The 22,292-nt window shown below is 41.8% G+C and overlaps 1 protein-coding gene and 2 long non-coding RNA genes across 5 annotated transcripts in view; 2 read left to right on the forward strand and 1 right to left on the reverse strand.

Annotated features, from left to right (window-relative positions):
* Positions 1-22,292, reverse strand: part of frya (furry homolog a (Drosophila)) — a 79,071-nt gene that overhangs the window by 45,416 nt on the left and 11,363 nt on the right. For 2 of the 3 annotated variants that reach the window (XM_086079790.1, XM_086079788.1), the window contains exons 2-18: positions 20,983-21,197; positions 19,326-19,379; positions 16,485-16,627; positions 16,320-16,410; positions 14,839-14,918; positions 14,676-14,756; positions 13,846-14,014; positions 11,533-11,625; positions 11,325-11,423; positions 9,606-9,707; positions 9,415-9,518; positions 8,387-8,495; positions 8,230-8,316; positions 7,980-8,151; positions 6,920-7,052; positions 6,460-6,567; positions 2,727-2,985 (exon numbers count right to left, since the gene is read on the reverse strand). In XM_086079790.1, the coding sequence (XP_085935916.1) occupies positions 2,727-2,985; positions 6,460-6,567; positions 6,920-7,052; positions 7,980-8,151; positions 8,230-8,316; positions 8,387-8,495; positions 9,415-9,518; positions 9,606-9,707; positions 11,325-11,423; positions 11,533-11,625; positions 13,846-14,014; positions 14,676-14,756; positions 14,839-14,918; positions 16,320-16,410; positions 16,485-16,627; positions 19,326-19,379; positions 20,983-21,197 (2,099 nt within the window). Of the gene's footprint in view, positions 1-2,726; positions 2,986-6,459; positions 6,568-6,919; positions 7,053-7,979; positions 8,152-8,229; positions 8,317-8,386; positions 8,496-9,414; positions 9,519-9,605; positions 9,708-11,324; positions 11,424-11,532; positions 11,626-12,971; positions 13,356-13,845; positions 14,015-14,675; positions 14,757-14,838; positions 14,919-16,319; positions 16,411-16,484; positions 16,628-19,325; positions 19,380-20,982; positions 21,198-22,292 lie in introns of those variants that run through there. The other variant, XM_086079789.1, reaches the window with a different exon arrangement.
* LOC147171674 (uncharacterized) lies at positions 12,933-15,436 on the forward strand. Its single transcript, XR_015095494.1, has 2 exons — positions 12,933-13,930; positions 14,007-15,436. It is a non-coding gene; the product is annotated as an uncharacterized LOC147171674 (long non-coding RNA).
* LOC147171675 (uncharacterized) lies at positions 16,578-21,400 on the forward strand. The gene is made up of 2 exons (XR_015095493.1): positions 16,578-17,021; positions 20,938-21,400. It is a non-coding gene; the product is annotated as an uncharacterized LOC147171675 (long non-coding RNA).

The following is a 22,292-nucleotide window of genomic DNA, read 5'->3' on the forward strand; positions in this document are numbered from 1 at the left end:
TCGCTGCTAATCTGATACTGTGGCACTGTCATGTGACACGAACCCCTTTCAAATCCGCAGCTAAGCGAGTGCAACATGCACAAACACGTGGGACAGACACGCGTGTGCAGATTCGCGGTGAAAGGTAAGAGTAAATTATAGTTAGAAAAGTGACATTAATCCAATGGAATATAACATTCCAACAACAATGTTAATCCGACCGCTAATTAATGCTGGCTAATTTACTAGCTCGTAGCATAGAGCTATAGTAGCCACTTGTTGATATGCCGTACTGTAATTGTGTGTCAAGTTGTTTTTCATCAAAAAGATGAAGAAAATATGATGTGAAATAGTTTTACATAATCTTCTTACAAAAAAATGACGGGTGTTAAATGACTGTCCTTACTAAAACTAGACTAAAACGTTGACAGTTTACTAGACGGTGAAAAGTATGTTTTCTTGGACTAAAATAAAGACTAAAATGCTAGATTTATAGTCGACTAAAAATGGACTAAATAAAAACGGGATGGGGTTGACTAACTATGAAAAAAACGAACAAGTTTGACTAAAACTGAGACTAAATTTTAAAAATGACGAATAAAAATTAACAATAGTCAACTACAAGCTACTTGGGTTAAGCAAGTCATACAATCTTAAACCGACATTAAATACTGTAAGATCAAAAACCAGGTGACTACTTAAATGTATCGGGGGCTTCATCTATCCTTCCTTCCTTCCTTTAGTCTTTCCTTTGGTCTCTTGAGGTCTCCCTAATTTTTGGGGGAATTTAGATGTTTCTGGGGTTGGTGAAAGATTCTAGTTGGTAACCCGGTGGGTAGTCGGTGATGTCTGGTCGGTGCTGATTTCACCTTTCTTTGATCTTTCCTCGGGTCTCCTGACAACTTCACGACTCCGGGTGGATTCTGAAGTATTCGGTTTAGGTGAACGGTATGGGATTTTTTAATAGGTTTTAAGTGAATTAATGAGCACACACTCACACGCACATAAAAGAAAAAGAAAAAGAGAGAGCAATGATGATGACATGTCGAATCGGTAAGATTACCGAATGAACAATACTGGGCTCTCTCAAAAAAGAAGAAATAAATAAATGTATCGGGGGCTTCATCTATCCTTCCTTCCTTTCCTCAGTCTTTCCTTTGGTCTCTTGAGGTCTCCCAAATTTTGGGGTAATTTAGATGTTTCTGGGGTTGGTGAAAGATTCTGGTTGGTAACCCGGTGGTTAGTAGGTGATGTCTGGTCGGTGCTGGATTTCACCTTTCTTTGATCTTTCCTCGGGTCTCCTGACAACTTCACGACTCCGGGTGGATTCTGAAGTGTTCGGTTTAGGTGAACGGTTTGGGATTTTTTTAATAGGTTTTAAGTGAATTAATGAGCACACACTCACACGCACATAAAAGAAAAAGAAAAAGAGAGAGCAATGATGATGACATGTCGAATCGGTAAGATTACCGAATGAACAATACTGGGCTCTCTCAAAAAAGAAGAAATAAATAAATGTATCGGGGGCTTCATCTATCCTTCCTTCCTTTCCTCAGTCTTTCCTTTGGTCTCTTGAGGTCTCCCAAATTTTGGGGTAATTTAGATGTTTCTGGGGTTGGTGAAAGATTCTGGTTGGTAACCCGGTGGTTAGTAGGTGATGTCTGGTCGGTGCTGGATTTCACCTTTCTTTGATCTTTCCTCGGGTCTCCTGACAACTTCACGACTCCGGGTGGATTCTGAAGTGTTCGGTTTAGGTGAACGGTTTGGGATTTTTTTAATAGGTTTTAAGTGAATTAATGAGCACACACTCACACGCACATAAAAGAAAAAGAAAAAGAGAGAGCAATGATGATGACATGTCGAATCGGTAAGATTACCGAATGAACAATACTGGGCTCTCTCAAAAAAGAAGAAATAAATAAATGTATCTGGGGCTTCATCTATCCTTCCTTCCTTTCTTTAGTCTTTCCTTTGGTCTCTTGAGGTCTCCCTAATTTTGAGGGAATTTAGATGTTTCTGGGGTTGGTGAAAGATTCTGGTTGGTAACCTGGTGGGTAGTCGGTGATGTCTGGTCGGTGCTGGATTTCATCTTTCTTTGATCTTTCCTCGGGTCTCCTGACAACTTTACTACTCTAAGTGGATTCTGAAGTATTCGGTTTAGGTGAACGGTATGGGATTTTTAATAGGTTTTAAGTGAATTAATGAGCACACACTCACACGCACATAAAAGAAAAAGAGAGAGCAATGATGATGACATGTCGAATCGGTAAGATTATCGAATGAACAATACTGAGCTCTCTCAAAAAAGAAGAAATAAATAAATGTATCGGGGGCTTCATCTATCCTTCCTTCCTTTCCTCAGTCTTTCCTTTGGTCTCTTGAGGTCTCCCAAATTTTGGGGGAATTTAGATGTTTCTGAAGTTGGTGAAAGATTCTGGTTGGTAACCCGGTGGGCAGTAGGTGATGTCTGGTCGGTGCTGGATTTCACCTTTCTTTGATCTTTCCTCGGGTCTCCTGACAACTTCACGACTCCAGGTGGATTCTGAAGTATTCGGTTTAGGTGAACGGTTTGGGATTTTTAATAGGTTTTAAGTGAATTAATGAGCACACACTCACACGCACATAAAAGAAAAAGAAAAAGAGAGAGCAATGATGATGACATGTCGAATCGGTAAGATTACCGAATGAACAATACTGGGCTCTCTCAAAAAAGAAGAAATAAATAAATGTATCGGGGACTTCAGCACCTCGGCAGTGTGTATCTTAGCCATGCCGTAGCTGTTCTCCGCCGCCGCCGCCGCCGTCAATTTCCACTGGGTGAGCAGCTGGAGCAGTAGCTTGAGCGACGAGTCCAACAGCGCCGGGTGGCTGTCGTGGACCTCACGCAGCACAAAGCCAGCAAAGCCGAACAGCACGTCGTCCCTCCAGTCGGAGAAGTCCACTAGCAGACTTTGCAAAGAGTTCTGAGCGATGAGTCGGAGCTCGTCGTCCATGTGGATCGTCAGCCTAGCGGACAAAGAAAACTCTTGCTTAGAAGGGAGAGAAAAGTTACATAGTAGACTTTTTTTGCTCATCTGATTCGTCAGCGGCCCACTTCCTGGTCAATGTCATTGGGATTCTGGAGGGGACTGTAGATCTGAACGAGATCGGCTCCAAACTTCAATTGATTCTGTATTAAAAAGCTTATGCTAAAAATGCGGACCGGTCAAGCAACAAATCAAAGAATTAACAAATGACTGAACCAACCAATAAATGAAGGAAACAACGAACCCACTTGGAATTAGTGCAGCTCAATCTTTATCAAAAGTTAGAGTGTTAACTAATTAATTAATCACAAAAAAAATGATCGCATTAATCATGTATTAACACAGATTAATCGCAGATGATCCTTTCGCTGACAGCGGATGGTTACGTTAAAGGTAGCACGTGTTGCGTTTGAGCAAAAAATATAACTACGTGCATTAAAGTAAAGCATTTGATAAATGTGACATTCTGAATATTTGTTCATGTCAAACTGTTGGGCTCGTTTTTTCCCATTTTAAATCATGCGAGTAATTAATAGGATAAACATTTTTGAAGACGTCCTCATAACATTAAATGAGCCATAAGAATTTATAATCGATTAAAATATGCAGAACCAACACATGCATTATTTATTAAATGAAATACAATGACATTTTATGACTTGGTTGAGTTTAAAACAGCACAAATAATGTATAAAGTATACAACAATCTACTCGGCAACAGTCGTCAGAAGCTTTTTGAAATGGGTACAAGTGTTGACAAAAATATCTAAACAAGAACAAATATTAAGCAAAGGTGTGTTTTTGCAAGAGGTGTCATTTTGTGGATTAATTTCGGTACTGACCTGAAAAGATGCAAGTCACCTTGCTGAGTTTAAACAAACGTTTAAAAGCAAAGTTCAAGAAAATGATTTAAATCAGACTTGAGCTGGCAAAACAGCAGAAATTGTGTCATTCCTTTCGATGTATGAGTGTAATGAAAAATTGTATATGTAAATATGAGGATGAATTATTATGGTGTATAACTATGAATTACATTACTGGCAAATGTACGTGCATGTCAAAGTGCAGTTGTACATACGCACAAGTTTATACATTTTCTTTCATTGAAATGCATTAACCATTCCTCCTCCTCTCCCCCTCTCCTTGCGTCCCTGCCGCTGCCCCCTGCCCTTCTTGTCGTCCCCTTCCCTCCTCCCTTCCCCTTCCCCGGTACGCCTTCCTTCCCCTCCCCTGGGCCGGGGGCTCCATCCATGGCCCGGGTCTCGATGCTATGGGGGCCGGCGGGGGTGGCTGGGGTTTGGTGTCGTGCCCGCCCCGCTCCGGTGGGCGTCCTGACACCTCGGGCGGGACCCAGTATCCGGGGGGCGAGCCCTATCGCCCCGCCGGACGGGTCCCATATGCCCGCCGGGGTCCTGGTGGGGTGGGTGGGGGCTTGGTGGGCCGGTGCGCCTCCTGCCCCCGCCCGGTTGGGGGGGGCCCCGCTGGTCACACCTCTTAACTCACTACACTAGGTTTGCACAATACACTTTTATAGACATATAGGGCACATAACACACTTTGGGGGGTGGGGTAGGGTGGAAACACCGTCTTCACCCTACAACTCCCCTCCAATTTTAATACACCACACAACTTGTGGGTGGGGGGGGGGGGGCTTGGGGGCTTGTGGGGGTGCCATCGGTTGGGGGCCGCAGTATAGAGCAGTGCTGCGGTCCCCTGTCCGTGTCGCCACCCGCCCCCCCCCCCCCCGCCCTATCTATTTTTTTTTAATGCACCACATACACTCAGCAACATGCTTGGGTGGCGGGTGGATCGGAGCGTGGGAATATCATTTCCATCGGCTCCGGTTCACCTGCTCCTAATTTTAATGCACCACACACACACACTTGTATATACACTGGGTGGGGTCACATTCACGGTTTAGGGGTAGAGTTCGCCAGTCCGCGAGCTGGCGGACTCAGTAACAGGGGTTAATTTTCACAAAGAACGCTGGGGTGACGACCGGGGCCTTCCCCCGCTGGGCCTGGGGTTCGGGGGTGTCGGCCGCCCTCCGGTGCCCCCATCTCCCCCTTCTGCCCCCGGTGTTCCGTCCTTCCACACGGCGGGGGGTGGGGTGGGCGCGGCTGCCCTCTCCGCTCCGCTGTCCGGCCCCTCTTCGGCGCCGGTGCCTGGGTGCGGGTGGTCCCCGGGGGCTGGGGGTCGGGGGTTGGGGGGCTGCCGGTTGGTTGGGGTGGGGTCGGGGGGGGGGCGGCTTTGTTGGGGGGGGGCGGTGGTGGGGGTTGCGGGGTGGGGGGGTGCTGGGGGTGGGGGGTGTCTGGGGGATTGGGGGCATGGGGGCGGCTGGGGCTGGGTTGGGGTGGGTGGCGGGGGGTGGATGGGGGGCGGGGGGTGGTGGGGGGGGCGGGGGTTGGGGGCCGGTGGGGTGCCTGGTGGGCCTGCAGTGCCCCGTCCTGCTGCGTTGGGCCGGGGGCGCGGGCCGTGTTGGGGCGGGGGGCGCTCCTGCTCCTGGGTTTGCTCTCCGGCCGGTGGCCCTGGTGGGGCCCGGGGGTCGTCCTTTGGCGCTGCCGCGGCCTGGGGGGCCCTGAGGTGTTGCGCTTGCTCTGTTCCGGCGGGGGTCGACGGCCCCCCTCTTTGGTGGAGATTTTCATGCATGCCAGATCCACCACACCAGCATCTACCGAAACTCAGACACAATCTGTTTCCTCCTCAGGTTATTGAATCGGTGGAGGCTGGTGTCTCGGATCTCACGCGGCTTCGTCTGTCCTTCCTTCCTTTTCTCGGTCTCTCCGTTGGTCTCTTGAGGCCTCCCTGACTTTGTTTTTTGGATTTGTTGGGGTCTGGATGTTTCTTGGGCTGGGGAGGAGTTCTGGTGGGGGGTGTCTGGTCGGTGCTGGATTTCACCTTCCTTGGTTTTCTTCGGTCCCCTCGGGTCTCCTGGTGTTCGATTTAGGTGAACGGTATAAGATTTTTTTTTTCTAATAGGTTTTCTGGTGAGCTAACAAACACACGCACGCACGCATGCACACACAAAAAAAGAAAAAAAAAAAAAAAAAAAAAAAAAAAAAAAAAAATGAAATGCATTAACCTGTTATTGTATCTGTTGAAATAAAACATAAGGGGCAGCACGAGACAAGTTTTCAACTTCTTCCTTTTTAAACATATAAACTGTAAAATTACTGACGAATTTTCTTCCTATTCTTGTTTTTTTTCCCACTTCAACTTATATTTTATACTTGTAATGTGTTTATGTTCATATGTTTAATAAACCAATCAATCAAAAAAATAAATGTCGAAAGAATTAACACATAACTGGTGCTCTTTAATTTTGGCGGGTCAAAAATATTGATTAAAAAAAAGCGATTTTAATTCAGATTATTCTAAAATGTGATTAATCTGATTTTAAAAAAATGTAATCGTTTGACAGCTCTACTTTGAACTTAATTGTTCCTCATCTCACCGGGAGAGCAGTTCTACGAGCTCGCTCTTTGACATCCCGTCGGGCATCACGCGAGGAATGGCCGCCACGCACGTTCGGAACAAGTCGATCTTGGGCTTCCTTTCACCCCTGCAACACATCGCCTTCATTATCCAGGTAAGGGTCATGAATCCATGCATCGTTTGTGCTTTGGATTTTCAATTGGCAATCCAAAATAGAAAAAGTGACTTATTATCATTCTTATTCGTTTCAATCGAACACAAAAAAACGAAAAGCCGACTGATTTTTCATATGGAAAGTTTAGGTTCAGATCCAAAATATTTAATATAAAAAGGAGCCACAGAACAGAATTTAATGAAGGTATAGCAAGCATTTGCAAGAACAAAGTCCTGTTGATAGTTTTTCATTGCCTGATTGAAAATGAAAAAGAACAAACGATACGCAGATGACGATATTTTGACACGTGTCATCTTGCGCATACGTGATCATGTCCTCTGGCTCTTTGTTCAACATCTGCGCGTTGGTCATCAGCATGCAGCGTCCCACGTCCTTGTCCAGGTGTCTCAGGATGTTGTCAATGGCCTTGCGCACATGGTAGTAATACTGGGACATTCCTGAAGAAGAGGAAATGCAGCGGCACCGATTAACGGACCAACTCAAGTCGGTCCATCACCATAAACGAAAGATCGCCATTGGAATGAATGGAAATGTCAATAAAAAAATTCTGATGCCTGGAAAACACAGCACAATATTATACTGTATAAAATATACAGCAATGACTACATTAAAAAAAAGTTTCCATGATTACTAGTGATAGACCGATGTTTTTTTTACAAGGCCGATACGATACCGATAATTTGTAGTCAAAGAGACCGATAACCGATATTTCAAGCCGATAAAAGAGTATAATTAGCATCAAAATGTTACATTTGAATAATTTTTATTTTTATTTAAAACATATAAAGAATTGACAGCTTTGCTTAAAAATTCTAACAAAAATTGCAGGAAGCTTCCAGAGTCATCAGCATGTGTTAAGGTAAATTAAAAACTAAGCAAGTAAATAGTTCTCTAAAGTTTTCTACTGTAAATAAAGTTTTCCAAAATGTCTGCATAATTTATTTTCTTTCTTTTTTTAATAAAAAGTGTAGGGAGTTACTAGTGTCAGCATCATTTTTATAAAGTGGAAATTTAAAGTAATCCATAAATGAAAAGTTCCCTGTACCTCACTGAGCATGCGAATGGAGCTAATGTGGGTTTTTTTTTGTCAGGGTTCGTAAAAGGTTTCAAAAGATCTTTGCAGACAGTAAAAAATGGTCTGAATATGTTCAAAATGTTTTTGCGAAAAGTAAAAACTGTCAGTGAACATCTTACGAATCCTGATTAAAAACCTACATTTTGTTACGTTTGCAAACATTCACCGCTCAGTGAGATACCAGCTTTATCGACCTTCAGATTCATGAAAAGGCCGATGCCGATATTTGGCATTTTGACAAATATCGGCCCAGCCGATAATCGGCCTATCACAGTTGTGACTCTCTCACCGATGACTTTGGCCTCCTCGTCCGTTAACGTTTTACTGAGGTACGTCTTCTTGACTCGCAGCGTGTTTCCCGAGGGTAAAGTGCAGCCGGTGTTGGGCATCGGAGGCTCGCCGTCCTTCTGCTGAAGTTTGTCAGCCACCACCAGGAAGGCTCTCAGGCCGATATTCATTCTCTGCACACAGTTTGTTTACACTCAAGTTTGGTTTTATGCAGTTTTTCCATTTGGTCTTATTTTCTCGTGTGAGCGTACCTCCGGATTAAGACTAAAGGCTTTTGCAGGTTTCCCCACGCACAGGAGATCAAAAATAATTTCTTTCATGGCAAAATCAAGTCTTTCCTGTGAGGAAAGAAGAGGAAAGAAAGATATGGTGAACAGGATTAACGTGAAACGCTTTTTGTTAACCCACCTGCGCAATAAACTGGATGATTTTGACAAAGATGTTGAGAGGCATGTCTCTCGGGACCACGCTGCGAGATCCTTTGGGGAAAAGTGTCGTTACAATGGTGCTGAGGCGACTGTGGACAAAAGATTGTTTTCAATTAGCTGATAATGTAAATTAGAATGACAATAGCAGTCATTCTGGACAAAATTGATTTCAATCAAAATAACATTTATTTAAAGGGTTTAATTTATTCAAAAATAAATCACCTGCAAAATGTTCAGACAACAATAATCTATCCTAAAGGGGGTAACTGTGCTAGTAAAAAAAAAAAAAAAGTTAGCCTGTTATCTTTCGTAAAGACAACAATTGAGCTAGCTAACAACCATTCACATAAAGAAAACTTAACATTCTTAGCATTGTACCGTGTTATTATGGTACAATGCTAAAAATGCTACGTTTTTAGCATTGTACCGTGTTATTACGCTACAATGCTAAAAATGCTACGTTTTTAGCATTGTACCGTGTTATTACGCTACAATGCTAAAAATGCTACGTTTTTAGCATTGTACCGTGTTATTACGCTACAATGCTAAAAATGCTACATTTTTAGCATTGTACCGTGTTATTACGCTACAATGCTAAAAATGCTAAGTTTTTTTTTTTATGTGAATGGTTGTGAGCTAGCTCAATAGTTGTCTTTACAAAAATAACAGGCTAACTTTTTTTTAATAGGAGCACAGTGGCCCCTCAGGATAGATTATTGTCTGAACATTTTATTATATATATTTTTTGGAATAAATTAAGCCTTTAAAGAAATGTTTGTTGGGATTATTATTTTTGATTCAAATCGATATTGTCCAGAATGACAGAAAAAATAAAATTGAGATGTCATTTTTGGGCCACATCACCCACCCCTACGACCTAGGTGTGTATTTTCTCCATTTTGTATTGTGAGTAATTTGTTTTGCAGTGCGTCATACACCGCATCGATCGTCTCAACGTTCAAGTGGGCGGAGTTTACACATGAGAGGACAAAGTGTGAGGACGCCCACCCTTGCGTTGCAGTATTGCTCTCGCACTTGATCCTGATCATGTAGACCCACAGCAGGCGATACAGAGACTCCAGCGCCACGCGAGCCATCTTGGGGTCTCGGCTCTGCAACGCAAACACGGGTAAAGCCAGAGTGGAGAATCCCGCCATGGCATTCTGCCAAACTCTCTGATCTGGATGACATCACATTACCTTGAGATTGGAGAGGCAGTTGTTGAGGAAGACGTGCCATCTGTTGAGGAAGAACTGCTTCTGGCTGACGCACAGCAGGCAAGTCACTAGCGGGTAAAAAGCCTGCGTCGTCGGGGGGGCAGACGGATCGGGCAAATGTAACAAATTATCGGCACACGACTGGTGGAAAAAGTCCATCACAAAAGACCCGGGAAAAAGTCGCAAATTTAAAACTGTGCTCCAATCCATGTTAGCTAAATAACACTCTGTTGACACACTGTAAAAATAATAATAATAATAAACTGTAGAATAACAGAATTATTTTATTTTTATTTTTTTCTGTATTTTAAATATATCATTTTCATTTACAAAAATAAATTCTGATTTTACATGTCAAATGTAAAATAACATGAAATCACCGTAACTGTAAAAACACACAATATTTTTCTTCTTTTACAAAAAAAAAAACCTCCGTTAGAAATACCAGGGTTTTTCCTGTGCACAAACTTCAGAGGCGGCCACCTCCACCTTATTTGCTCACCACCTACAGCCTAAGTAACTGATAATGAACGAATGCTTTAACATGATAATAATCATATTCTTATTGGAACTATTATTCTTATTCTTGAAACATGGAATTATTATATGTTGCCTGTAAAATAAAATGAAAGCGAGAATACAGAATACATGCACGTCATGGCGCATGGTCAGGATTAGGGATGTTCGATACCACTTTTTTCCTGACCGATACGCAACTCTTGAGTAATCACAGCTACTGTTACCAAATACCGATACCACTAGTAAATAAAATTCCCCACCCATAAATGACAGATGATTTTAAAGAAAGACCTATACAGTATATCCCAATATATTATTTGATATATATAATAAGTTAATGGCAACTTTGTATTGATATCATTTTTAAATTCTTGTCCTTGTTTGTAAAACAGGGACTCACCACTGTGAGTACCGATATGTTAAAATAAGACTTGTATTGGCACTGATACCGACACCTGGTATCGGTATTCACCCATCATAGTCAGAATGGTACCACATCTGCCTCAATTTGAGCCAGGAAAAACCCTGAATACATATATTGATTATTAAAATACGTTCACAAATGTATCATAATTTCACAAATATTTGTCAGTTATTTAATGGAATAAAATGTAAAATTTAAAACCCTAAAAAAAATGAACAAAACAATGACATTTACTGAGAAATTAATAGTAAATAAACGGAATTTTACCATAATTTATTTGTGAATTGACCATTTTAAGTGAAAATAACTACAATTTCTGTAATGTCCTATAGATGGTAGCATTCATTGTATTAGTATTTATTTTGAAAGGACTTCTAATGCGATATACAATGTAAAAAAAAAACACGGTAATTTTCCGGAAGCTGGGGCGTCAGAAAAATACTGTGAAATAACAGAAAATTTGTTTCTTGCAAAATACTGTGAAAAAATACTGTTTTCTGTTTTTTCACAATATTCTTCTGGCGGACCAGCTTCCGGAAAATTCGTTTTTTTAATTTTTGTATTTATTTTACAGTGCAGCACAGAGTGTGCAACAAACCTTAATATTACCTCCATCATTGCTGGGGAATTTGCCTAAATCAGCCCCAATCAGGAGCAGGTATGCTGAAAATTAAGACAGAATTCTGACTTTAAAGTCAGAATCCTCCCAAACTTTTGTTTTCTTTTCACTGGCTCTAATCCTGCAGCTGTTGACTAACCAGCGAATGCTTCTTCCTGGCCGACAGGTCGAGGGTTGTATCGTACAAGCTGTCCACAAAGTTCCTCAGGCAGGGAACGTTCACCTCGTTCTTCACCGCCTGCGACAAAGACAGTCTCACATTACGACTCGTCAACCCCGGCAGAGAAACTCGAAACTTCAATCAACTTGACACTTTCTGTACTTTAAGGGGGGGAAAAATAGCTTACTGACGCAACAGGAACCAAAATTTCAACAAAGAGCCCTGCCAAGGCGTGCTTAACGTCCTTGTCCTTAACCTCCAGGAAGTATTGGGCGCATTCCTGCAAAAAAAACACATTTACGCAAGAGGTAAACACATTTGACCATTTTATTAAGATTACATCAGAGCCAAAATTCCAAACAGTATAGAATCTTTTTTTTATTTGTTTTTATTGACACTGTTTATGTTATCGTAGCTACAAACAAAAGGTGATAATAAATATTCATTTTTAGCCTTTTAGTGGACACAAATGCTTTTTTTTTTTAGAGGTCACTGAAAAAAGTCTGGTGACACGTGTCCATGCAGTTGGCATGTTCTTGACATTAGTCAGGTTTCTATCCAATTTTTTAGCCATTTTACTGAAAGTGCGCAAAACGGACATGTGACTTATGCCCGTTTTCATCTGTTCTTCTTTTGCGAATATTGAGTGGGGACTCCGACGCTGTAGGTGGCGCTATACACCATAAAGAAGTGATCCACCAGTAAAAAAAAAAAAGAAGAAGAAGAAGACCAGGAAGCGACTGCGCCGTGCGATGACGTCGTATGAATTTGCTTTTGTAATTCTTGATGAACCGTAGACTTTCTTTGCATCTAAAATTGCGTTAATATTCGCTTCTTTAATTAATTCCCAAAAGATTTCTGTTTGGTCCCCCCCCCCCCCAAACATACCTTACTTTATCGTCCGCCATTGCTTTTGGGACTCCATTGTAAAATTCTGAATTGAAATAATGGCTAAATAAATCACACATAATGAAACTGTTGTTAGTCTGCAATGCAAATGCCAATCACCATAAAAACGTTTTAACATTTGTGTATGAAGAATTATTTATGAACAACACATTCACATAAATAAAAACGATTATGTAAAATGTACATGAAATGTACATTTTAAATAAAACTATGATTTCCCTATAGTGCAAGCAGCATAAAAAAAATGTCTTACTTTACATTTAGCTTGATTCAGGTAAGAGCAAATGCCCTTTATTATTTTTCTGCAGGTGTAGATGTTAATATTTCATTATTGGGACTGTACCAAACAATTACTGTAACTGCCACATCTCAGCAAGCTCCATTGTTTGTTTTTGATAAAACGCTGTGATTGTTGTTTTTTCGTTTCTTCATTGTCCCCCTACTTTATGAACACACTTCGATCTGTTTCTTATTATAACCTTACTCTGACCGCAAAGCCCCCAAAACAAAGACCATGTAGCAATTTCCACTTTTGAAGCATATTTCAATTCAGCTATCATTAAGTACATGCTACAAGTTGGGAGTCTTCAAGAAGATTTTATTAAAATTCTGAACGAGAGTTACAAATTCCGACATATTCTGTGTACCTTAAACGCATCAGTAGTTGGAGCAGAAGCTCCATGCCGCGTCCCAACGGAAGAGGAACGTTAGTTTTACCGAAGATTTTTGACGCGGTGAAAGTGGATGGGAAGGATGTTCGTCTTCATGAAACTGAAGAGGGGACATCTTCCCCGCGTCCTCGGAGCCAACTGCGCCCAAATGTCAGACTTCCATCGTCGTTGCGAGGCTGATTACAACTTGTGCCGCTACGTTTCAATTGAAGCTAGGCTAGCACGCAGCATGCTAGGCTAGCACGCAGCATGCTATGCGATCATGTCGACAAGATCTATCGGATAAAAGGCGTTAGTTTTGCTTGAGTTTTCTGCATTCTATGACTTTGGCTTTTGTTCACTGGGAGTGAAACTACGTAAATGCAAACGGGTGCGACCAACTTTACCGACCGCAGGTGTAGTGGCGAGCGACCTGGCAGAATGGGGCGCGTCTCGTAGTGTGACGTCATCCAAGGATAACGTAATAATAATTCGTTTGATGTGAATTATGTTGCTGAATTTTAGTTTTGAAAGGCAACAAAACTATTTTTTAAACATAAAATAAATAAATGAATGAATGGACAAAGGGGCACTTTTGGGCATCAATGCCAAAAGGGAATGTGCCAGAGCAACCGTAGCCCCCACAGCCCCCCCCCCCCTCTGCACGTGCCTGATGTGTAATATCCGGTCAAAACGTGCGACCCTTATCCCGTCTTGTCAGTGTTTATTTGCATAGCCAAAATTCGCATTTTCCTTTTTTCAATATGCTTCAAAACCCGCCGCCTACCAAGCGTCAAAACTTCGTGGTGAATTTTGGGCCCTTTTTTGAATTTCTAGCGTTTCCATTCAGTTTTCGCATTTCTTGACAATTGAAATAAAAACGGGTGGATGGAAACCCAACTCGTGTGCAAGTGCGACACATCCCCGAACACTTCGATTACCTGCATGAACTGGAATGACGCTTCGAAATCCTCAACAGGATACATCTTAATTCGGAAGAACTTGACCCCCATGATGAGGCTGATGGTACTCTGGACCACGTATGCGCTCTGCTCTCGCTGCCTCAGCTCCTTCAGCTCTGACATGAACTTCTTCTTCACAGCGGGAAACCTAAAGTCAAACAACACAACATCCTCCACATGAGCGCCGTCAACCTGCAATACAAATCGGCAACTTCCTGTGTGTCTTAAAAAGCATGGCACCAATCCAGAGACGCTATTTCGAGGCACATGCCTAAAAATATCACCCCCCCCCCCCCCGCCCCCTCCTCCTCCTCCTCCTCCGAGTTCTAGACGGCGAGTCTGCCATGTGAAGACGAGCTCCCGGGTGAGCGCCTGATCCTTCTCCAATTGAACCAGAGATGGGATTCTTCTCGCCGACTATTTATAGTTGCTAATTCATCACGAGGGCTCAATATGAGCACCGGCGCTCCCGGTGGCCCGACCGTGCGCTTGTGAGAAAATTCCGCATCTTGTCTTTTGTGAGAGTAAACTGTTTATCCTGACGCACAAACATGGTGCGAGAATTTAACGTTTGATTCCCGCCCGCCTGCTTAGGGGGGTCGGTGAAACGTTCTGAAGCGCCTCAAGCCTTGCCTGGCTCTATTTTAAGACCTTTGTTCGGTGCTGTGGTGATCTGAAAACACGTCAATTTCCAGTCCTAGTTTGGTGCGAGGGGGGTAAAAATGTCCAAAAATGAGCGGTCCCGACGCACGTTCCAGTCTCCTGAACTGGAGGCACGAAGAACTTGACAAAAGAGGACATGTACTCACTTGGACTGAGCCAGTACTCCAATGACCTCGGCATACAGGTCTGCCACAGTGTGCATGTTGCCAGTGTTCGGACCGCGATATCTGGCAAAAGGGAAGAGCGCAAAAATAGGATTAAGGAAAAGCGGTCAAGAAAATGTTTATGGAAAAGTCACAGTCTTTTTACCCTTCTTTATATCTAAAGTGCTTAAAGGCTAAACTGATGACCTCGTTGACCAGGCTGTCGAGTACGGGGTGCAGCGGCATCTGGGGAGGCATCAGAAGACGCGCAATAGAAAACAATGGAAGGGAGGGGGCAGGGGGGGGGGGGTATAAAAGTCAGTTATGGTATATAATTTGTGTTGTTCCGATACCGAGGCCCCGATACTGCATAAAAACAGTGGCATCGGCAAGTACTAACAAGTAACATGCCGATACTATTATTTCCGACGCTAATGTAGGACTTTGGATGCAGCATCTTGTGTTTTACTTGTGCACAAAATGCACTGCATGCCAAGCTAGGATATCCTATTGGCCCTTAAATGCTCTGAAACAATGGCCGGGCAGCTTTTTCATGTAAAAAAAAAAAACTCGGGTATCGGAACAGTATCGGTATCGGCCGATACTGCAAAACCGGGTATCGGAATCGGTATCGGAACAACACTATGTATAATAACATCTATCTAAGCAGTATTATTTTTGTAAAAGCAGACTTGAGCTAGCTAGCTAGCAAGTGAACGATTGTAGATCATGCTTAAAAAAATATAAATAAAATGAGCACTGTTGCCTTGATTTTTGTCATGTGGTGCGTCCCCTAATGATGTCCAGTGTCACATTACTGCTTAGGGCTGGGTATCGATTCAAATTTCCTCAATCGATTCAATTTCGATTTTTTCTTCTTTTCTTTTTTTTTGTATTCGATTCACAAGAGTTCAATCCGATATTGATTAATTATGGAACATCAATTCTTCTTAAATAACAAGGACATGATTTAAAAAAAAAATAAAAAAACTCCACAAACTTTAAATTCCGAATGACTGGTTAAATTATTTATTTATTAATGAAAATAACACGCATTATAATCAGTTAAGTGTTACACAAACATTGACATCAGCTGGTTGGGTGAGATGAAAATATTTACATAATTGAATAAAAGGAAATATAAATTAACAATATTCTGAATTGTCAGTCGGGTCTTTCATAAATGTAAGAAAATACTTAAAAAAAAATTTTTTTTATTGTTATATTTGATGGTTTTTAACTGTTTTATTCACTGTAATTTATTTTAACCCTCATTTGTAGCACTTTGAGATTTATTTAAATTGTAAAGGGAATTACAAATGAAACGTATGATGATGATGATGATTATTATTATGTGAACAGTAAATTTCAAGAAAACAGTAAGATACAAAAAATGTGGCCTTTAAAATTCTATTTTCTTGTTCATTTATGGGGGAAAAAAGAGATATTAAAATAATCGATTCCTAACTTTATGAATAGATATGTTTTAAAGCCAGCCCTTTTACTGTTCATCAGTTGGCTCAATGTCGCAACAAATCGGCCCTTGAGATAAGGTTGATATCGCTTCCGCTTGTACAGCCGCGAAGTCACGCTAACGTTGACAACGTTTTGACTGTTGGCCAACGTACGATCACATTTGCAAATCACCTGCTTCAGCACTTCTATGAGCGCGAGGGAGAAGATGAAGTCGATGGCCAAATCCCTCCTTTCAAGTAAATAATCCCTCCGCTGCTCATCACTGCAACAGACACAAAAGCAGCGACAACAAGCTAACGGCGTGTAGCGCATCGCTCGATCGTGAATCGATCTCACTTTTTGCACTTGGTGTTGTTGGCTCTCGGTCGGTACTCGTGCGCTTCCTCCTCCGGCCCGTTTTGCCGCCTGTACCAGTCAAACAGCGTGCGCAGGATGGAGGGCAGGCAGTACTCGGCCAGGGAGCTCATGGTGCTTATCAACTGCAACGGGAAGACGCGCACACGCGCAGAAGCGAGATTGCGATCAGCGAGCGCCTTCCCGACTCGAATTGACGACGGCGGCGACATTCGTGAATGAGGAGGTGTTTGTTTTCGTGACAAGTGAAGGGCGAGCTTGTCACGGAGACAAGATGCCCGTAAGACGCCCCGCGCGTCAGCTTTAGGAGGGAGGCGCGTTGGAAAGGAAGGAACGGGCGGGTTCGAAAGCACACAGGAAGGGAGGGAGGGAGGCACAAACGAGGCCTTCATCGAGCGCGAGGCCCGGAGAAGAATCTGGCCTCTGTGCCGCAAGCCGCTTGAGCGCAAACACAGCCGTGAAAGGAGGCTCTCTGCGCGAAGCGCACGGACGCACCTCGGACCAGCGCCAGGGCTCAAGGTAAACACGCCTTGCCCCGTAGCTGGCTCACAAAAAGCTTTTGTTGGGATGCGAGCCAATGAGCCTTTTCAGGTATCGTCCCAAATGGAGTCACAGCTTTTAAAAAGGAACATACGAACCCTTACAGAAATATCCCCCAAAAAAGATAAGACAGGAAAACATTTCTAATGTTAATAGTTTAAAGCACAAATGATAAACGCATGCTCCGCTAATATTTTTATGTGGCCCACAAAATCTAATCATGTGCTACCTCACACAAAAATAATCTGTGACAACATCGTAAATGGTCTTCACTTTTAATAACTTTGGGATACTGCAAGCATTTTTTTTTTTAAACCACTTTTTAAAATGAAGAGTTGATACTCTTTTCCTTGAATCCAAATTCAACATTAGGTCTCATATGTTAGCTAGCTCCCTCGATAGCTGAGCTCCCATGGTGCTCGTTTACCTGCAGGGGAGCTATCTAGCTAGCACCTGGACATGGATTTGCCACAGTTTGGCTTTAGGCCCCCTTGCTAGCTAGCTAGCTATCTAGCTAGCTCCCTATCAGGTAAACGGGCACCATGGAAACTATCTAGGGAGCTAGCTAGCATCAGGGACTAAAAGCCAAACGGTGGCAGGGTTTTTACTTTCAGGTGCTAGCTAGCTAGGGAGCTAGCTCCCATGGTGCTCGTGTACCTGCTAGGGAGCTAGCTAGATAGCTTATGATGAGTTATTAACATTGTTTTTTAGTTTTAAATTATATTTTAGCCGTTTATAATTATGTTAACTCAGTATGGCTGTATGAATAGACCTATATTCTTATCTGTGTTACTTTCATGAGAAAGAGCAACGGGTCTGTCTATTCATTCGTAATCTAAAGGGAGGTTCCGGGGATTCTGCTGTGTCGGAAGGGAGTCAGGCTTATTATTATTGTATTTTTTCTAATCTGATTTATACCCATGGGAACGGATTCTCTTGTATTCAGTTGTAACCAGGTGTGTTGTGGGCTGACCTTTTTCTGAACCCTTTTTGTGAATAAATAACGATGTGGGCTAGAAAGAAAGATCACATTTGAACAGAGACATCGCTTGGATGGTTTGTCTTATGTGGACCAGAAGCTTCTGGTAATTAAAACCTTTGCAAAGGAACTTCTTCAACAGAATCTCACCATTCAGTCAATTGAACACGCAAAGAGTACAATACTTAATATTGTCTACTCTAACACTTGCTAGCATCAGGGCCTAAAGCCAAACTGTGGCAGGGTTTTTACTTTCAGGTGCTAGCTAGCTAGGGAGCTAGCTCCCATGGTGCTCGTTTACCTGCAGGGGAGCTATCTAGCTAGCACCTGGACATGGATTTGCCACAGTTCGGCTTTAGGCCCCGTTGCTAGCTAGCTAGCTATCTAGCTAGCTCCCTATCAGGTAAACGGGCACCATGGAAACTATCTAGGGAGCTAGCTAGCATCAGGGGCTAAAAGCCAAACTGTGGCAGGGTTTTTACTTTCAGGTGCTAGCTAGCTAGGGAGCTAGCTCCCATGGTGCTCGTGTACCTGCTAGGGAGCTAATGTTAAGTTATTAACATTGTTTTTCAGTTTCAATTTATATTTTAGCTGTTTTGGATTTAGTTAACTCAGTATGGCTCAATGAATAGAATTGTATTCTTATCTGTGTTACTTTCATGAGAGGAGAAGGGGCAACGGGTTTTTACATTTGCTATCTTAAAGGGAGTTTTGTCTGGGACCGGTCTCTGCCGGTCGGAAGGGAGGCACAGGCTGATTATTATTGTTTTTCTCTAATCTGATTTATACCCATGGGAACAGAAGGGGGGATTTTCTCGTATTCACTGAGTTGTAAACAAATGTACTTTGGGCTGATGGGAGGAGACTTTTCGTATTCACCCACTTTTCAATAAATAATGATGTGCCGGAGTAGAGAGACACACAATCTGACCAGAACACGATTTGAGTGTCGTCAGTTTTTGTCATCAGAAGCTTCTGTTTTAATGATACCTTTGCAAAGGGACCTCTTCACCAGAATCTCACCATTCAGTTAATTGAACACGCAAAGAGTACAATACAAATATTGTCAACTCTAACACTAACTAGCATCAGGGGCTAAAGCCAAATTGTGGCAGGGTTTTTACTTTCTGGACCCGGATTTGCCACCACTTGGTTGTTGAATTTCCCACCATGGTTAGGCATGCACTCGCAACCCTACTATTTGTACACAAGCCAATAAAAAGACAATTCATTATGTCAATTTTAAAGGAATTGATGCAATGACGACAAAGAAGAATTCAAGCAGTATTGAAGCAAAAGCTTACTTGGTCAAACTGAGGATCTTCACCCCTCTGAAGAGACTTTGTCAAGGGCTTTTCCTGAGGGAAAGAAAAAAAAAACACCAAAAAGTTGTTATCCTCTCAAACTGGAGCTTCACCCGTCCCACATTTTTGAAGTCATTCCGACGAACGACAGCGCCATCAATCAGTGTGGCACCGGCATGAAGGATGGCGCCGTTATCAAAGATGCGACATTAATGGCGCCTCGCATTATCAAAGTCCTCCATCATGCGATGCAATGACAGCTTTCATGAGGGATTAAGGCCGTTTAATACATTTTACACCGCTTTATTAATACACGGAGGCTGGATTGACAGTTGAGTGTCCGTAGGACAAAGACCAAACATTTTCATTTCATCGATTTGTCAACAAGCAATATAATTAATGCACAACAGTGTAGCAACTAAAAGAAAAAAACAATCAAAGCAAGTGGCAAAAATGTGAAAAAAAAAAAAAGGAATCAAAAGAGTCACTGAATTAAAGGTAGGGCTGCTCGATTATGGATAACATATTAATCAAGATGATTCTGGTAATAAGTGAAATCTCGATTAGGACGATCACGATTACGATCATACATAAAAATTAGTAAGACAAATACAATTCTTTGAAACACTTTTATTATCCAATTTCCTTTTGGGTGAAACAAAATGTATTCAATTATTTATTTTTAAATTAAGAAAAGGTGCAAATGTAAAAATTTCAGCAACTCAAAATTTGTTATAATAATGGATTATGCTGATTTTGTAATTGTGGAGTGTAATAATTGAAATTGTAATACAATTTCAATTAATTGCACAGCTCTAATTAAAGGTTCAAACTGTGCCTAATGTTGATGAGACTTTTTTTTAAATTTAATATATATAATATTTTTTTGTAATCCATCCATCCATCCATGTTTGTGTTTTTAATCTAATTTAATATTTTGGTCAAATCATTTTAAATTTTTCTTATTCAATCTGTTTTTCTTTGGACCGTTTGCCAAATTGGATTTTTCATCAAATACATTTATGTTTATCCTAATATTTGTGAATTTGTAAAGTAACCTTTTTGACATTATAAACTATATAGAATTTTCTCCCAACATTTTTGCATTTATTTTTATTAACTCATTCACTCGCAGCTATTTTCACTGAAGCAACCCCCTTCGCTCCCGGCTGTTTTACTGTTTATTTTTTGTTTTTTTTACTGATTCTGCCAAAGGCCCACAGAATATTGTGTTCTATGGCTATAAAAACATGGAACCTACCAAAAGAAAGATTATAATATTTTCTTTCATCAGGAAAAAAAAGTATATTTCTATCTATTTCCATTTTACAGCAATTAGCATTAGAATATAACTAAGTTTCATCATTATTCAGTTTGGAACTGGGGGGAAAATATCTTATTTGCAACATGGCCCTGGTTGAGCTCTTATACTCTGTTGCCACCTGTGGGCCTTCTTTTTTTTCTACCATTGCTTTAAGCGACCTCTTCATGTCAGAAGCTGCATCAAAGCCTTCTGTATGCTCTAGCTTAAAATGACATTTAAAAAAAAAACATAAATACGTTTTTGGGAGCAAATGAGTTAATTATTGAAAGTATTTCAAATGTATTTAAGTATAACCCCAACAGGAAGGAGGAAATATTTCAGCCGCCGACTCACCAGCGGCTCCGCCATGATGACGCAGATCTTGCGCTCCGACACGGCGGCGAAGGCGGCAAAGAGGCTCTTCAGGACGTATTCGCCCGGCTTGCTCTCGGGGTCCACGTTGATCGGCATGGCGACCGGCGGGCCCTTCTCCCCTTGAGGACTGCAGACCGGAGGGAGGGGCGTCGTGGTGAGGGGCTTGTTGTTGTAGCCGTTGCCCACGGGCGAGGCTGCGGGAAAACGACACGCCGCCAAGGAGAATACGATTTTAGGACGCCGTCACATGATGCGCAGTTTCAACATTTTCATTCAGCGATTCTTTCACATACCACAAGAGGGAGCCTGCACGCAACCGTCACACTTTCGGAATGACTGATTGTAAGCAACAGAGCGTCGCAATTTGGTGTCCGTCTATTAAAAAGTGTTTCACAAACTATCGCACCGGGGCACGTTTTTCTTTGGAAAAATCTCATGGGACGCCACAAAAAAAAAAAATGTCACAAGATTTTAATTATTCGGTGGATCCGCAGATAATTGGACCCATCTCGTGGAAGACAATTTGGTATTTAATCACTATTTACTTGCTTTCTGTTTGGGACTCATTTAGGGAAATGATCAAGTATTTATTTGAGTTTGATGTATGAGCTCTGAAAACAGCTTCTTGTAACCACAATGGCAAATCGCCTGTTGAATTTTAGGGATGGATCTTTTAGACTCTTTCGTGCATCCTGTCCACCGAACATCAAGTTCATAACTGAAACTCTTGTTTTGGGGAGGGGGGTCGTGCTTGCAAAACTGCTGAAAAAGACCCCCTAAAAATATGATGAACCTGTTGGGTAATATCAATAAAACAGTGACAACAAGCGGGCTAACAAATAATGAGAGTTCAGAGTGTTTGCCCCAAAACGTGGACATTGAAAATTCCCAGCGTGGCGAAAACATTCCTGACGCACGCTGACCAAAGGGCAGCAACTTTTGCTTTCCTTTCGGCGACGCCGCGCGCGGAAATGAAAGCCTCATGGGCAGCAGCTGCTGTTTTCATTTCATGTCAGTGACCTGCGAGAGCAGCCAAAGATCTCACGCATGTGACCGGCCGTATCGCGTTACCACGACGACCGACGCAAAATAGAAATGAAGTAACAACAACAATCATGTCAGAACTGTGCTGTAATATAAATGGATAATGTGTGTTCCCTAACCTTCAATATATATATATAAAAATAAATATATATATATATAAATATATATAAATAAATATATATATATAAATAAATATATATATATATATATAATTAAGTATTTAGATTAAATAATGAATAGTAAAA

This window comes from Leptonotus elevatus, chromosome 7 (assembly GCF_054856555.1).
Source record: "Leptonotus elevatus isolate MCC_2025b chromosome 7, RoL_Lele_1.0, whole genome shotgun sequence".
NCBI lineage: Eukaryota > Metazoa > Chordata > Actinopteri > Syngnathiformes > Syngnathidae > Leptonotus > Leptonotus elevatus.